This window comes from Synchiropus splendidus, chromosome 2 (genome assembly GCF_027744825.2).
Source record: "Synchiropus splendidus isolate RoL2022-P1 chromosome 2, RoL_Sspl_1.0, whole genome shotgun sequence".
Taxonomy (NCBI): domain Eukaryota; kingdom Metazoa; phylum Chordata; class Actinopteri; order Syngnathiformes; family Callionymidae; genus Synchiropus; species Synchiropus splendidus.
This window is the reverse complement of record NC_071335.1, coordinates 32768112-32786052: the sequence shown is the minus strand read 5'-3', so window position 1 is coordinate 32786052 and position 17941 is coordinate 32768112. Positions and strand designations below refer to the sequence as shown.

Genomic DNA, 17941 nt, shown 5'->3' with positions numbered 1-17941 from the left:
GAGAGCATGGAAGCATGGTGATGGTAACGGCTTGTGTCAACTTATTCCGCTGTGGCTGGTGCTCTGAGTGTGACTGTTTGTGTGTCTGTGTGTGTGTGAGAGAGTTTGTGTCATTTATCAGTCAGAGGTTGCTCGGGACACAGGCATGGAATTCAGACAAGTGACTGCCACTTAGGCACTTTATGTCAAACACCAAGCACAGGCCGGTACTTAAGAAAGGTTAATGTTCTTCCTCCGGAGACATTACACAAATTTGGCACCTCTTTGGTATTGATGGTCTCAGCTATAAGTATTTTTTAATGTCTTTTCAGGCCAGAGGTTACACTGTGTGAAGTACTGAAAAGACATGCCATTCTACAGTGTAAATTGAATTAGTCTCCAATTGACTAGCTTTTATATTCTGAGCATTGGTTTTGGTGGTACAACACTTGGAACCCAATTGGGTGTACGGAAGTCATGACAAAGACGTTTATAGGGAAATACATTGTAGAGGTATAGAGCACGTACACAGGGACTCGTGGACACAGTAATACTTTTAAAAGTCAAACATGGTAGATTTCTGAAAACAAGAAAGCGGCAAACACTTCAACTTACTTTTCCGAAATCCTTCGCCACTTTCTCCCTCAGCCATTGGTCCTTGGCAACAGCAGCCCCGGCTCCTGCTCCCTCACTTCCTGGTTTGTGTAGTCATGTTGCAGATTAATGTTGTTGTGTTGCAGCGTTTGAATTTGATGCAGCTTTACAGATGTGTTGTGTGTTAATGTCGTTGTGTTTCGGTGTTTGCACTTGCCGTGAGCTTTCTCAGCCACCATAAATTTGGAGCAATAGCACGCAATTTGATCACTTATTTGATCACTTATTTATTTAGCACAAGCCATCACCCAACACTTTTGCCCACAGAAATTGTATGGTTTTTACCTACCATGTTTCAGGTAGGTGCCAACAGCTGGTACTGCCATGTATGGGTTTTGTTATTGCGGTGAGTAGATGCCGCTTTATCCGTCCTTTAACCATTTTTTGTTCTAATACCAGGGAGTTGATCATACGTTGATACAAACCAAACTCAAATTTAGATTTAGGGCCAGCCACATCCCAGGTTGCCATGACTCATGCTAGCGTGGTTCAGGACGAACACGTCACCAGTTCATCGTCTGTAACAAGCTTATTCAGTGTCAGATGAGTTGTCCTTGTTTATTGTCTTACATTCAAGAGCTCAGTTTGCAGTTCCCACCCACTTTATGCCACTGCTCACGTGTTCCTGGACCTATGTGCTGCAGCTGTGGAACTGTTCGATCATCACTGTATTTGTTTGTCATCATTCATCAGTCTCAGTATTGGCCCCTGTTTTCAAAACTTGTTAGGGTTCCTTGCACATTTCCAAGACGGATCAAGTGAGATCACCTCTCTCCTGATGGCTCGGTGCCATGCGGACTCGAAGTCAACAAACAGTGCTTTATTTTGCGGTTCTGGAAGACGCACCAGCCTGACTTAGTGTGGGTGTCGGGCTTAAGTTGCATTAATTCTATTTGTGGAACAGCAAACACTTGAAAAGCATTCTGAGAGCGCAAACCTCTGCCAAGCAGCTTAAGTCCACCCCACATTCTCCTAGTGAGACAATGTCAGAAAAAGAAATCCTGGATCCAGACGGTGATCTTGGTCACCCCCAAAATCGAATCCTTTGTGCCCTGTCCCAACACACATATTTTCTGAAATATCCGTCCAAATCCGTTCCTAACTTTTCAAGTTATTTTGAACTCAGAAAGACAGACTTGACAGCGGTAATAACTCTGCTCGGCACAGCAAATTCAGTGGTGCGGTGGATAAAAGTAACAAGTTACCATCCCAAGCAGTGAGACTGGAGGGGTCTTGACTGAAGCAGGTGGACATCACGCTTGGGTGCCTGTCCGCCTGTCCAAGAGACACCTGATCGCACCATTCCCAACACAGGGGATGAAGAGAGCTGGAGGAGAGCGACAGTAAGCAAGCTAGTGAACTTCTTACAATGCAGGTCATGGTGGCTGCTGACACCTGCATCAGGTGTGACTTCAACTCTCTCAGTGCCTGTGTTGGTAATGCAGTGTGTCAGTATTACCAGAGGGACAAATGATATAGCGAAGATGTTGGATCTGGAGGCCACTAGTGAAGTTCAATTCCACTGATTTCTTTTCCGATCCCATACTGAATAATATTCAGGCTGGTATCGGCCATACCGATACCGATACTGATACCTATATGCATGAGACTACACCGAATCATAGCTTCCTTGAATACAAGGATGAGTAACTTGTTTATGTATTTATTTACTCTAAAAAAAAATAAAACTTTTTTTAATGTCTTTAATTATTAACAACCACTAATTTGATTGAAAATAATACAATATTTAGCAGCTAAACTTGTGTTGTATTCATCTTTTCTAGTACATTTTTCACCAAGGCTGTTTTATTGTCGTTGCACTGAATAATTTAAAGGTGAACTACCCAGGAATCCTTACACTAAGTAATCCAGGATAAAGTTTGGGTGGGTGAGATTATTTCATCGATACAGATACTATTACTTGATTATTATTATTTATTATATTATTTTTTATATTATTTATTACTGCACTGTACCTGGATATTGCCTGCCTCGATTTTAGAGAATCACGATCCGGTATCGGAGGTATAGATATTTCAGGGTCAACAGATCACTAGAGCCCACTTTTCAATTACTGTCATTGAAGTCTCACTCTTAAATAGAAACTATATATATATATATATATATATATATATATATATATGCATTTTTCTACTGTGTCCACAGTTGGAAAGCAGTTTTTGCAAGTGGTGATAGGCCTTCATTTTGGCCTCGGTGGGAGGTCGAGGTAAAAAGCCGCCTGAACTGCTGGTATTGTTTTAATGTGAAACAGATGGAGAAAGTGCTGATTTACCATTTACAGCAAACAGCTGCAGCAGCAAATTATACCGGATCAGATCAGCGATAATGAGGCCCCAGACTCTTCTCTGAGGTACTTTGTATATACTTCATTTACTTAATTAGAAAAAAAAGCATTCGATGAATCTTTAAAGAGGGTGACATGGTTCCCAGGTTAAACTCACAATGTCAAAACAAGAAAGTGTTGTGCTGTGTAAGTTCGGAGCCACATTAATGAAGCACTTCTTTCCAAGACCCTCACGTGACCTTGGTGGTTGAGCCTCACTGGAGGTTGCGCCAGCACAAACTTCCATCATATATATGCATGCGATGAGTCTTAAAGCATACATGATATCATTTCCCGCAAATCAATAGAGTGATGACGGACTCAGGCGTTGTCTCTTGTTGCCGCTCATAAAGCAAGTCTGGATCAAGACTGATCAAATATGGCTGTGTGAGCCGGCCAGCTTGGAGTCAGGACCAGAGTGGATCTCAAGGCTTCCAAGCCATATCGACAGTGTCTTAGGTTGTGATGGACAAACACTACTTTCTTCAAAGCTATTGACCCTGGTTGAGACTTGTGTGGTGTGTTTAAAGTTTGGAGAACGTATAAGCCATCGCAGCGCATGCATTTTAAATGACGTTCCAAATGGTTAGCGACGCAGAAAAGACTTTAAATGGCTCTCAATGAATTATATATGAATGCACCAAGTATTCATTACTGCGAAAAATGGAGGTCTTTTGGGTCATAAGGAGAAATCGTAAAAGGGTCGTGTACATGCTGGATTCTATTAAATTCATTAAAATTTGAAAATCACTAAGTCGGGCGGCAAATCACTCAAGTGTGCCCAGGGAGTAGTTACCATCGTTCAATATTCTGTTCCATGATATCCTGTCAGCACACACCCCAAAGACCCATGTTGGAACCCCTCTGTGTGTACATGACCATAGAACAAAGCCTCATATTCTCACTTTTAATGACTCAAATATGGACTATTTTTAAGTGGACTCTTGCGTTCCATAGCGACAGATCTCAGTAGTATGTGTTGCCACATTGGACATTGATTTGTTTTTCCTTCAGCATGGTAGAGAGCACGTACATATGTGCTTTTAAGTTTAAGTCTGTGGTGCGTTAGGCTCCACGGATGGAGCAAAACCCATTCGAGGACATGGTTCATGTTCATAGAACTAAAGTACCATTCAGGTAACTCTCTATGGATCCACGTTTGCTGATTTATTCCGTCATCCAAGTAGAAAAGTCACTGTAATGTGGATAAGGTATTGTAAGAATGAAGCGCTGATGGTCCAGATAGATCTCATTGAAGTGTGTGTTGTCTGACTCTGAGTGCAGTTCTCAATGCTTTCACTCTGAGGTCCGTATCAAACCCCTTTGCTCAGAATAACGTCTGCTTCCGATGCTTCAGAGGAGGTGGCCTCCGTGTTCAGTAATGCAATAAAGTTCGACAACTGCGGTAATGTTCTCTACCAAGGCGCACGGTTGTGACGTAGCTGTCACGTGGAGATTGTTGTTTGTAGCATCTATCATGCAAGTAAGTGCAAAACACTGTTTCTTGTAAAGTCAGCTTTGCACATCTTGAAAATCAGATGCAGCCAAAGTACCTACGTCCTGTTACGGCGAAGTCGTTGTGATGCTTCAAGTGTGGCGGACGAAAACCGAAGATGAGAATTTTTGAATGTGAATTAATTCATCTATTGAGCCCTTTACATTACCATTTGTACAAGTTAGCCAATATTTTACTTTTATCCTAAAAGTCATCTTCTGGAAAATGATTATTGATATTCCTGTCTCTAGAATAGTCTCTCAATGAGTGACAGTTTCATGTATAAGAGAAAGTGGAAGTTTTTTTTTCTTACTCGGTGCTCAAAGTCTCTAAGTTAAAAAAAAAAAGACTTCTGAGATTATACGTCCTCTAGGCCATTGCACAGATGTTGCAGCTGACTTTGTCCTTTCTCAAACTCCACCACCTCAATGGCAGTAGAGTTTGCATGAAGAGTGAAAAAAAAAAAGAAAATGTTCACACTATTGAAATGAGTCACATTGACACTCGAGCGTCAGAGTGTTTTTATGGACACCTCGAAGTCACGGTGACAAACACATCTGCTCACTGTTGGTATTTCCATGAATAACCTTGTCTGAGGGACGCTTTGATCTGATGAAACAGCTCGCCACCTAACCTCGCCATGATGCGAGAATCCATCATCATCTCTGCCACGCTTGTGTTGAGGAGGACATTTGCACTCTCCTCCTCTTGTACACGCGCATAAATCACACATCATGGAGATGTATCTCCTCTGCGTTATGCTAATTTTCAAATACATTGAGTCTCACATACACGCATAAACACACACACAGAGACGCATAAACACACGACTAAAAGCTCAGTTACAGTCGTAATGACCCCCTCTTGTGTTTATATTTATATTTTATATGTCAGTTTATCGAAGAGTAATATTAGTTGCCAGCTAACCGAAATGTCTTTTCACTATACAGGACTCTGGCACTTCAACATTGAAATACTCATGTATTGCATTTTACTTTAAATTATTTTATCACAAGCTAAAGCGCCCGTCCGGTGTTTCTCTTCTCCAGTGGCAGGCCGTGCATTTTACATCAAGGCCTTCAGTCAAGTCAAGTCCCCTACCCAACCCCCTCATCCCGCATATATACAGAACGCAGCCATTCAGGATGTGACAGGGAAACAGAGGTGAATGTTTTGTCAGTCACTGAGTTGGTGATGACAGCAAAAACGCCAGTATTTAATCATGAGGAGTCAACCTGTCTCCAAACAGCTCCGGTCCGTCTTCACATATGTCTGCCCGGAATCTGCGACTTGAGTTCCACCAGCAACGGACTTCAGTCATCACTGTATATGATGTGTCTTCCGGTATTTTTCCACAAATAACAGGTGAAAACCGACACGTTCAAGACCACGTCTTTGATGTTTCCACTTAGTTTTATACGTTTGATCACGTGAGCCCTGTTGTACACTCACTTACAAAGTCTCAGACTCCAACCAGACGGCCACAGTTTGCTGACAGCGGCACCAGAAACATGTCATAGTAGAATCACACTGCTGCCAGTGCGACCCGTTATTAACATGTTTGGAAGTGGCGAACTTTCTTCGTCTGGTTATCTCGCTAGCGTGGCTGTAGATGCCGGGGAAATGCAGGGGCGGAGAACAGCGTGTTATGTGCTGGAATGTCACCAAACATCTGTGGTTTCATTGCTCTGAAGCTAGTTTGCCCATAAACATCCTCATATGTTTAAGCCACAGGTTTCAGACGGGGAGAAAAGAGTCGCCATTATTCCGGAAATGACGGGATGAGTATCCAATCACAGGACGCAAACAAGTCACGTTCAACATGAGACCAGCTAAAAGGCCTCGCTGTCCCCAACTGGTGATCCGATTGGTTATCAACTATATGTGTCCGTTCACTCTGAGGGCACCTGCGCCTGCACTGTTGCTGCTGAAGGCCTTGGACATGACCACACAAGCTAGCTGGATTCTGATTGGATAAAAACTCTAAGCCAGGAGCCTTGCTGGCCCTGACAGCCCGTCTCTGCTCTTCTCAAATGGCAAACAGGATTTATACTGTAGGTATACCAGCCGCTGAGTGGAATATATGGGAATATATTTTCACCTTCAAACAGCCAGATCTGATGAAAGCCAGATCCTAATTTCATCCCTGTATGTTTAACAGCATGTTAAACACATAAATAAGACCCAAATAACTCCAGCTTTGTGTTCTGCGTATTACCCTGTGACGCAGGTTTGCTTTGCCAACCAGATGTGCTTCCTTCCCCAAACACTCATTCCTCTTCCACACTAACAGTTTCTGCGCATTATGTCAAATTCCGAAATATTCCGTGTTAAACAGTAGACTCTGTTTTAATAGGCCTATTCTGTGACTTCTATGAAGATGTGTGTAGATTGAATCTCAAGTTCTATTTTAGTTTGCAAAGTTTTGAATTAAACTCAATGTAATTTTGGGATGGAAACCAGAGTGCGTGGATGAGAACCAAACTCGATGGACGAAAGAATGGATAGTAGGGGTGTAAAAAAAAAAAATCGATACATTCAAATATCGCGATACTTGATTGCAAGATATGGTATTAATATTCTTGCTGAAATATTGGAATACTTGATTGTTTGACGTTGTATCACTATTTAATACGTGGTACTTGTTGCTGCATTTGTGACAAATGTTTAATACTCATGTTGTGGAGTTACTTTGTTTATTAGCCATTCATTCCTCTGTTGGAGTGCGAAATTTCTAGTCTAACTTGACTGAAGTCATTGCAATAGATTTTTTTTCATGCGCATATTAGATTTGGATTATGGATGGATGGATTCTGTAAATCACGCAGCCGCAAATATCAATAATGTTGAAGGAAAAATCATGAAAAATGTCCTAATGCATGAGAATGCGAAAATGAGATGCAACTTCAGATATCAATCCTCACTTGCAAATGTGTTGCCCTTTGCACTGAGAAGCTGGTTTCCTTCTAACCATTTCTGTAAAAAAGATTTGAGGCAGGCGGTGACAAAATTTGGATGCAAATCATCCAAGAAATCTCTCTTCAAGTTCAGCCATAGAAGCCACCAGGGTATCTCAAGCCATGATTGCAGCGTGCAGCAGGTTGCAGTCTGGATCCAATGATAGAAATAAATTCTAAAACTTGTTCAGTTGCCTCATTTAAATCCTCTTGTGAAACCTGACACCTGCAAAAGCATCAGTGAGCTGCTTGAACTTTCAGGTAACTTGTAAACTACTTTAACACAACTGTCCTTGTAAGATATGTAAGAAAAGCAAGAGCATCAAGTGGAGCCTAAAAAGCCAACAAGTTTGGGCTGAATGAACAAATGAAATGATTCACCATCATATATTCTCCTCATGTTCCAGAATTTGATAACACTGTTCATGTGGCATGATGCGTGCTGGAATAAAATTGAAATTGAAAATGAAATGAAGTAAGTATGAATGGTGAGAGGATGGAAAGAGATAGCTGTCGTGTTTGATGAAACTATGCTTCAGTGCAGGAAAGTCAAGCAGTGGCGGAGAATAAAACTAATTACATTCAACATCATCGTATTTCCGCAATCGGCGGAGCGGGAGGCAGAAAGATAGAGATGAACTCGCCTTTAAATTTGAGCTGGTAATATTATATATACACCTATTCAACCAGTGTCACTGTGTCTCACTCATAAACCGGTGCGGCAACATGCATTTATATCAAGGCATCGAATAAATTCAGAGTCAACATATGGCTCCCAGAATGGTGGCACACAGCAACGCAACGGTAAAACAGCAGGCAGAGAGTGCTTCAGAAAAATGTCATGACGAAAAGGTTTGTGTGCTCAAAGCTCCAGTGAAGCCCCAGGGATTCCAGCTCCGTCCGCTGTAGTTAGCTGAACAAATGATCTGACCACAGAAAGAAATGGCAGAATTGTATGACTCCCATTGAGGATAGCCGAGAGATCTGGCTGCCTGAGACCGGTTGGTTTGTCATTTTGATAACCTTATCAGGTGAAAGGAGCTCACGTAGCCACACCACTGACAGACAGGACTTTCCATCCATGATACACAAGGGCATGGGAAAGAAAAGGACAGTGGCAAGAGTGGCACATCCCTATTCGTCCGATGATTCCCTTCACCCACACTGGCAAACAAGAAACAAAGTGGTAACATTATCATGGTTGGCTCAGGTGAACAGACCCAAGTGCTGGATTGCAACTATAGGCCTCGCTATCCAAAACGCGGAGCGAGGGAAACACTCAAGGACGAGGAAAAACCTGAAAACGTACAAAAAAAAAGGCAAATTATTATCAAGCCAACTAACGGGGACAACCAAAACCGCACTACATACATACATGAAGCCCAAACAATGAAAAACACGAGGTGGTGGAAGACTCAAACGCGCACGCGCGAAAGAAAAAAAGACAACAAAAGAAAAAACTCTCAAACAAACACTGTAAGACAGAAAATAAACTAGAAGGAAAACAAGGAAGCGGCAGAAAAGACACGCACAATAGAAAGTTTGGAGGACGCAGAAGAAAGAGATCTCGAGGGGAATTTTACCGGAGGAACATCTGGCAGCGCAAACTGGAACCCAGGTGTAGAACTCAGCGAGCTTGAACATCAGACGAGCTCCAGCTGCGCAGCCATGAAGCTGGAGGGAACAAAGGAAAAGGAAAACACAGACGGGAAACTACAAAACAAAAGCACAAGAAAACACAGAATCTAACAAATATATTGACATAAATACACTCATTTATATGGCTATGCAGAAATGAATACACCCAGAAGTATGAACATAAATAAGGAAATCCATATATCCGATTTATTTGCAGCATTTCCAACAAGTCCATTCTTTTTTTACTGACTTCCAACTATTATTACTACAACTACTATTTCCAACTAGTCTATTCCCTCCTGTCAATTACTCCACTGGGACATGTGGAGATTGGGTGGATATTAAACCCCGCCCCTTTGGAAAAGGCATTAACCAATCACAGAAGGGGCAGGAGCTTCTCTCAACCGGATGGGAGACAAAGAGTTCAAACGCTTTCGTGCTATTCAACTCAATTTCCGGACTGTTGCTGACAGGTTGAAGAAAAATATGCATTAAAATTGGTTAAAATTGAAATGGTTCCTTGGGCATCTTTCATGAGCAGATATTTAGTTCAATTCCATCGCTTTTATTTGGTATTCATGTGAAATGTTCTGCTTGTTCTTAAGCAGCTTTATTGTCTCACAGTGAAATCCACCCGCATTTGACTACAATCGCTCCATCATATGTTGATTTTTTTTTTTTCTAATCTGGAAAGTCTTCCTTCAATGAAACAAAAGATGGCAGAGATATAAGCTGACCACTCTTTTTGGGTTTTTTGGGGGGGTGTTGTGCGGAGTCATTTGACGCTACATTCCTCACGCTTTTTCGCCAGCAGTAACTTTTCTTCTGTTTTTTTTTTTTCCTCCTTTGTCGGACAGCTTGACTGACCAAGGACTCATATGATGGCTCTTTCCTTTTTATTCCTCCGGTTGAGTATGTTGAGAGGCGGCTCTGCTTCTGCCCATCACGAGATACTTCGTGTGTGACACCTCAGTAATGAGACACCTTCGATGGTTATGAACCACACGGAATCATTTTCTGACTGACAAGGTCCCAGATTGCCGTCTAATTACATGTACATTTCAACAAATGTGTGTGTCCCTTTCACCACCTCTTCATTACTTTTTTGCTCCATTCATATCCAAGGTGTCCCCCAGCTCTTCGCACCATGTAGCTGACAGTGACCATGTGACCCCTCCCCAACAGAGATTGATACAGAAATTACACTATTTGTTTCCGACTCATTTTTGCCTCTGCATTTCCAGGATGGTATGGGCAACCTGCGGGTGACAAAGGAAGGGGTCAGACTGGAGGGCGTGTCGGAATTCCTGAAACCTTTATATGTCAAGGAGATTCAGTCACGCAGGGTAAGTGTATGTTTGCATGAGGATTACACACGACCCCATCTATTTGCTTTCGCTTGACATTTCTGTGTCGGCTGGGATTGTATAACACCTGCTCTTATTTAACTGAAGAAAATCTGGTTCAGCTAATGTTTGCCGTCATGACTAAATATTTGCTCTGGCCTCTTTCACTCTGTTGTCATGTTGTTTATGTGATGTGAATGTTGACTGGTTGCATGTTCAAGTCCGGTGCAAGACAGTTTGAAGAGGAAAAAAAAAAAAAAAAAACATTAACGTGTTGAAAATGCGTTGACTGCAGTGAATCTTCATGACATTTTGAACAACGCCTTATTTCCTTGCAGTTGCTGTCGATATGAACTCGGTTACCACCGGCGTCTGCCGACTCTATTCACATATTCACATCATTGCAGATATTGTGACTTTCAGTGGACTAAAGAGAGAGAACAATGTATTCTATTTGGTAAAACAGGCCAGTATGAAAGTGCTGCTCTCTAGGGTTTGTGTTTACAATGCTATGCTCTGAGCAGGTTTTTGAGCATTCAGTGCCTCGATCCGTTATGTGGGGTTGTTGCAGTTTGCATGAGGAAAGCGTTATTGGCCACTGTGATGTTTGTCTGTAAGTTACATTTAGATGCTCAATCAGGGAACTGACATTGTACTTGTACGTTTCATGAATCCTTTACGGATCCCCAATAAATAAATAAGTACTTAAGTACATGAGAAGTAGAAGGAAAGGGAACATGCAAGCCTGATGCTTGTACTGTGAGGTCAGCTCCCTGCTTTACATTAGTTAGTTTTTTAGACATGGACTTCACTAAAACCACACACACACACAAAAAATCCCATTATTTGGCCTTGGAGATGTTCGTACAAAGTTCAGCACAAAGTGAAGTTCACCTCATTTCAAACACAAAAACATACAGATATTTTTCAGTGACCAAATGTGAGCAGATACTGTATCTTTTAATTCACTGGAATAAAACAAAACACATTCTCTTTTTCATGAATCATCAAACCTTTTTAAAAAATGTCTCCGGAAAATTTCCTGAAAAAGAAATATCAGTGCGACAACTGCGATATCCATAGCTTTTGTGCTTCTGCAAGCAGGACATCACGTTCAATCCCAGCTGAACAGAACGAATCATTACACAAGAAAAATAGACTGAGCAAAATTTGGGATTTGAACAGCAGAAAGGTGCGACACTGCACCAACAGCTTGCACAGAGACTAGGATTTTGGAAATAGTTAAAAAAAAGAAAGAAAATGTTAGTTGACTCAACATTGTTTTGTGACCTGGGTTGCCACCCTTTTCTTGCAACATGTAATCGCCGACATTTGATGTGATTATGGACTATTAAGTCATAATTCCGTTGTTGTCCTGAATGCAGCACAGTGCACCTATATCTCAAACCACTGTTTCCAAAATTCAGCTTGTTACGAATTAAAATGTGTTCATCAAGAGGTGTGGTTTATGCTACATGTGCACACCCACTCCAATTCCACGTGACACTAAAAAAAATCTTAACAAACATTGGTCCTCCAGCACCGTGAAAACAAATGTGAAACAAGTGTATTAAACAAAATACAGACACGAATAAAGGTAATATTCTTTGCGAGAACATGTCACTAGGAAACGGTTGGTGGTTTGTTCACAAATGGATTGAGAAAGTGGTGAGGCAGAAGAGCCTCTTCTTCTGCTGTTCTGTGCATGTCAGAGTACTTCGGTACTAACGCTCACTGCACATCTGAAGTATCGGACAGTGTCATTTTGTTTCATAAAAACGGAAGGTTTAATCTACAATCTATCAGGGCCAGAGATAGATTTGAGTGCGCTCATTTTCGGAAACCCAGCCGGTGAACTGTTGCTTTCCGCACTGAGATATGTTTCGCCACCAGCCATCCAAGGACAGTAATAATAATAACAATAATAATAATAGTAATAACTGACTTAATTGTATGAAACAAGTTAGATAAAAGTTCAAGCATGATTTGAATGATGGTTGATTCCAGCTGGGACAAATTGGATCTGTGAATGTCTGTGTGAATGCCCGAAGACGTGCACCTTAGTGTGTCCATTTTATTCTGTTTTTATTTTATTTTATTTCTCCATTTCAAGATGTGTGTGACCAAAACAGCCAGTTTATTTCCTTCACATTTATAAAATCAGGGTCATCTTTCTTAAGCACATCCTGTGAGAATAAAATGAACCTGCGCTAAATAAAATAAAACTAAAATAAAAATCCACAAAATAGTGAAAGTGAAAGGATGAATGTTTTAGATGAAAAAAGCAGCGCTGAACTGAATGTAGCAACGGTTGTAAAGAGAATTGAAAAGAAGAAAATCCAAAACATGCCTTTTGTGACCTATTTATTTTCATTGATTTTATTTACTTTTTCCCTTTGAAAACAGCAAAAGCTGGAACTGTGTTCTCGATAGAAGTGCAGCCAAATATGATTCAAATGTGTAATTCAGGTAGTAACCTCAGAAACAGGAACTTTGGAGCAAGGCATGAACCAAGAGTAGAAATTTAAAAAAAGAGTTGCACACACTGGTAACCATCAAGTGATGAAGTTGGGTTGGCAGTGACATAAAATACACAAACTGGATTTTACAGGATGGCTCTGTTATGCCCACCATTCGACTCTTTTTAGACAGTCCCTTGTGAAATAGCAAATTGTCAACCCTTCCAAAGTTGTCTCCATTCGTTCACAATCATAACATTGTGGGCATCTTTCTATTAATGTTTTGGTGTAAAAATATTTTGAAAACCACGGTCACAGTAGTTACGCTACTGCGTCTGAGTGCCTGAGGGAATGTGACTGACTCAGAATATCCACAGTGAAGCTGTTTCCCATGTTGTGACTGGGAGTCCATTCGCCATGACTCAGAGTCTACAAGCCCCACATTCCGGTCCTGATGGTTTGCTTCACGGCGTCTGTCCTAACCCCCTCGCCGTTCGCCCCCACACGCCGCAAAGCTGTCAACATAGGACACACAGTGATTTTGCACATCATCGCTAGAGTGATGTTAAAAAACGGCATTAAAAAATTGAGAACACATTTGACGCTCCAGTCTATGCACATCAGCAGCACGGTGACTAAATACGTAACAGTAGCGGCATTCTAGTCAGAGCAAATAAATGGGCCCTATGATTTTTCACGATCATGGAAACATCTTCCCCGACCCCATGTAAATGGGGGGGACCTTTGTATTATCCACCTTTCAGCGTCGACCTGGTCCTTCAATCTCCGCACCTATTCCCCTACGAAACGTTGTCTTTATAATCGTTGCCTTTGTAGTTTTTATGTGTTTTGTTATGAAAAAGAGCTGGGTGCTGGGATATGAGCACAATGAGGCGCTCTGCCATGTTGATGGTTTTACTATGTGACATGTCAACAACAAGCATTTCTATCGGTCTGATGAAATTTCGGAAAAAATCATTGGTGTCAAAAGATAAAGGCCACATTTTCACTCAGCGAAATAACATTAAGGTTGTGTAAGTTTGCATTGAAAAACACCAAGTTTGAATAAAAACAAAAAGAAAAAAAAATAAATATATATATATATATGTACAAAAAATGTGCATCTGGTGTGCAAGAAGCTTTATGCGTGGGGAATGTACTTGAGCCAAAAGTAATGATGATGGATGGACGTAGTACACCACAGTCTTTCACTGTCTACCAAGTGAAGAGAAGTACAGTAGGGCTGACCTTTGTCAGAAACGCTCCAGATCTGCCCAGTACCGTGTCTAATAGAGGATGACTTCCACCACTGAATCCAGGACCGTGGATTGCCGGTAGCTGTCAACGTGCCCAGCCTCTCTTGAGCACAAAAAAAAAACAGACACGCGGGCAAACAGGAACTAGCCGCACAAAATAGGACTGAATAAAACCTGATCATGACCAAGGTTTAGTGAAGAAATATATTTTGACTGATATTTTCAGAAGCTTTCAAACCTTTTCTTAAGCAGCCAGCAGAAAGTCAGTGTATACTGCAAAGTGACAGCACAGATCATGGACTAGCCAGATGAATGGAACAGATAACCACATGCTCTTTCACTTTAAAACTCTGGTTGACCTTTTCAACAAAGTTTGAGGGAAGACTCAACATGCACGAAAATAAGGATAATTGGAAAAGTTAGTGTCTAAGCTCCGGAAAAGAGCCTGGAAATGTATCCAAACAATCTTCTGGAACATATGTTTTTTGGGTCAGTTTTGCTCTCTGTAGATAGCGGTAGTCAATAAAAGTCTCGGTGCATCAGGGGGCTGAATTAAGGCTGGTAAAGGTATTTTCATTTTATCTCTCCAGCTTTGTTAAATCCCTTCAAAGACTTTCTTATACATATAATAAAGCCAGTGCACATGTTCAAACACGGATGCGGACCCCTGCTACCAGGCGCTGTAATTGTCTCCTGTGGGATTTTCATAGCGACACATTGCGACCATCTGATGCCTCCTGGTGATTCATCCCTGGTCGTCCTTTGTCCTTTTTTGTGTTATGTTTTTAAGCAGCCAGTGGTTTATAATAGTCTTTTTTGAGCATTTTTTTTTATCTCCATCTCTATGTAACGTAACACGCACTATTGCCATTGTTCCCAGTGAGTATTCCATCTCAGGATTAGTTCGCATTGAAATAGTTTGATGGTTGGCCTCCATTCTCAAAAACAAATCTGTCAACGTGAAGGTCTTTTTGAATGGAGAAAATATTAACTGAAAGCACAGTGGGAAGGACAGCACAGCTGAAGTGTTGCAGCCTCACCGCAAGTTTGAAATTGTACTCAAACTGAAGACTTGCTCCATCCATGCCCACATTTTGATGCGATTCATAGCCATCAATTTATATCTAGTGAGCTTTGTGTATCATCGATTTTTAGCAATGAAGCAAGAAGCAAATTAGATTTCACCCCGTATACAAACACAAAGTGAAAACAGCCGGTGCAGACCACCAGAGAAGCCTTTAGTCGTATATGTCTAACACATTTTTAATATGTTTGGGGGTTTTTTTTATCTTCAAAAGAGACATGACGCTTGTGTGCATACACGTTCATTAAGCCATTTTCCAGATGGGTTTCTCTCCGTGGCTCTCCACTTAGGGGGTGAGCGGAAACTTCCCCGACTCTAGATGTGTAATTGAATAGAAAAGGATTTTAATGGCATATTAAGCTGCTCCTGTAGGCAGCCGCGATTGATTTTGACTTTGCTGTATTGTAAACAAACAGTGGTAAATGTGGCTGCTGCTCAATTATGGAGAACTCGGTCACAGCTCCGAATCGTACCATCACTCCTCCACTGCAGCGTCAATTTCAAGTGCCTCTATAATACAATCTCTATTACTTAGCTTCTGCTGACAGATATCGTGCATGCTCATCGCCTTTTCACTCATTCATCCAACGTCTTCCACTCATTCTTGATGCTGCAGGGCCTCGAGGAACTGTGGACACGACTGTGAAGTGAAATTATCCAGGGCTCGGAAAACTCTGGACTCTTGCTGTGCAACTCATATATATATATATATATATATATATATATATATATATATATATATATATATATATATATATATATATATATATATATATATATATATATATATATATATATATATATATATATATATATATATATATATATATATATATATATATATATATAAATAAGTTTAAATCCATACTTCCTCACTTCTACTTCCACTGAAGAAGCAGTGAGATGGGAGTCGCACAGATCCCCACCTGACTGGTATTGATCACTGCCAATGGCTCTGTACTCTGTGGGCTACCAGAATTGTTATTAATATTTCAGGACTTATGATGATGAAGAATTTTACTTTTGATGTACTTCCGTATTACACTGTGGTTGATGGATCCATTTCCTTTATTAGATTATTTGAAGCAACCGGTTCAGTTCATTGTTCAGCAGTGATGGTTAGATGAGGTATCATGAAACGGTATCGCCAGGTTGATGAAACAGTGGCCACTAGATGGCGCTCTTGGTTTAGTAATGATGTGAGGTTTCATTGAATTCGCTGTTCAAGTCCAAACATTTTACAGCAGACAGTGCCATCTAGTAGCCTCTGAAAATCAGGACAGTGTTTCTTGAAACCTCATCTATCCTTAAGTGCTGTGTCATGAAACACTCTCGTGTTCAGTATTATTGTTGCACAGGCATGTGCTCTCACCGCTCTCAATCATTTGGTGCATTTCAAGGAACAAAACAATATAGAGTTATAGAGAATATAGAGTTACACCTGTTTTAAAAAAAACATTTTTTGTTATATGTATGTTTTTATCTGTCACTGTAATAATAAATGTAACTGAAAATACCACAAGTATAAGTGTTTTCTCCACAATTTTTATGTGACATTAAATACGATTAATTTGATTTATTCATTACAGAGCATCATAATTTGTCACACACTTTTTTATAATCGCCTGAGAGCACTAGAAGTATTGATATCGAAGTTGAACATTTCATTGAAACGGAGCCTAAGTTGAAACCAAAGCCATGATGATTCAGCTAAGGACTGAGGTGCGTGTAATAAACTGTGCTCATGCCACAGAGACAAATGTCACAGTGAGGATGGATTCATTTACTCATCTCAGGTGGGTGACTCCAAATGTGCCTCTATTTGGTGTGTGCGCCCATGAAGTCTAAGTCATTTTATTCAGCCCAACTATCTGGAGAAAGTGAAATCTGAATAACTGTTGCACTCCACAATCTCGACTATATTTCTGCAACATAACAACAAGACTGTTTATTATTATTTAAAGCGTCTTGTGCTTTGGTTGTAATGCCAGCTTTTATTTCCAGCAATATTGACTACTGTAGTGCACTTCTTTTTCGTCTTCCCAGAGAAATTTATTGGCCATTAGCTGTAAGTAGAAAATATGGCTGCTCCCTTAAACAGACAGACAGAGAACATGTCTACAGAATTTTAGGATCTCTGTGTTGGTTATGATTTATTCGTTCATCTATTCTCTGCTGTATAAATCTACTCCGGTTACACTTATTTACGATTCATTTACAAGGGAGCTCTCAGCTCTGTGAAAGTGTCTTAAATGTAGGGTCAAAATTAGTCTGGCTTTCCTCAAGGTTGATTTTTATTTTCTTTTCCATTCATTTAACGTTGTTTATAAGCTTTGGTGTTTCAATGATCCAGTGCGTTGGTGTAGGCTGCCACCTGGGAAGGGTTTACCACCCACCACTCCATTTTCCAGACTCACTGCCCAGTGGACTGGATCATTAGAAATCAGACTACGGTTGGCCTGTGGGAGCCTGAACTATAGCTCTTGTACTGCGAGCCAAGCATTGCCCATTACTTGAGCTGCATCATGGGAATTACATTGGGCGAATGCAGTTGAGGGACATTCTCCTAAATAATTCAACCATTGCAGTGTTGGCAACTTGGCGATGTTGCCGCTAAATTTGGCAACTTTCCAATTCCTATTGGTGACTTGCATTGCAGAAAACGACTAGCGAAATATTCTTTGTGGCACAAGTTTCTGTGACAAGCGTGTATTGCTGCTGTCTTTAGC

At 40.8% G+C, this 17941-nt stretch overlaps 1 protein-coding gene across 1 annotated transcript in view; it reads left to right on the top strand.

Annotated features, from left to right (window-relative positions):
* LOC128753392 (zeta-sarcoglycan-like) overlaps positions 1-17941 on the top strand; it is a 261646-nt gene that overhangs the window by 172082 nt on the left and 71623 nt on the right. Inside the window, exon 4 of the mRNA XM_053855066.1 lies at positions 10312-10413. Coding sequence (XP_053711041.1) covers positions 10312-10413 — 102 coding nt within the window. The remainder of the gene's footprint in view (positions 1-10311; positions 10414-17941) is intronic.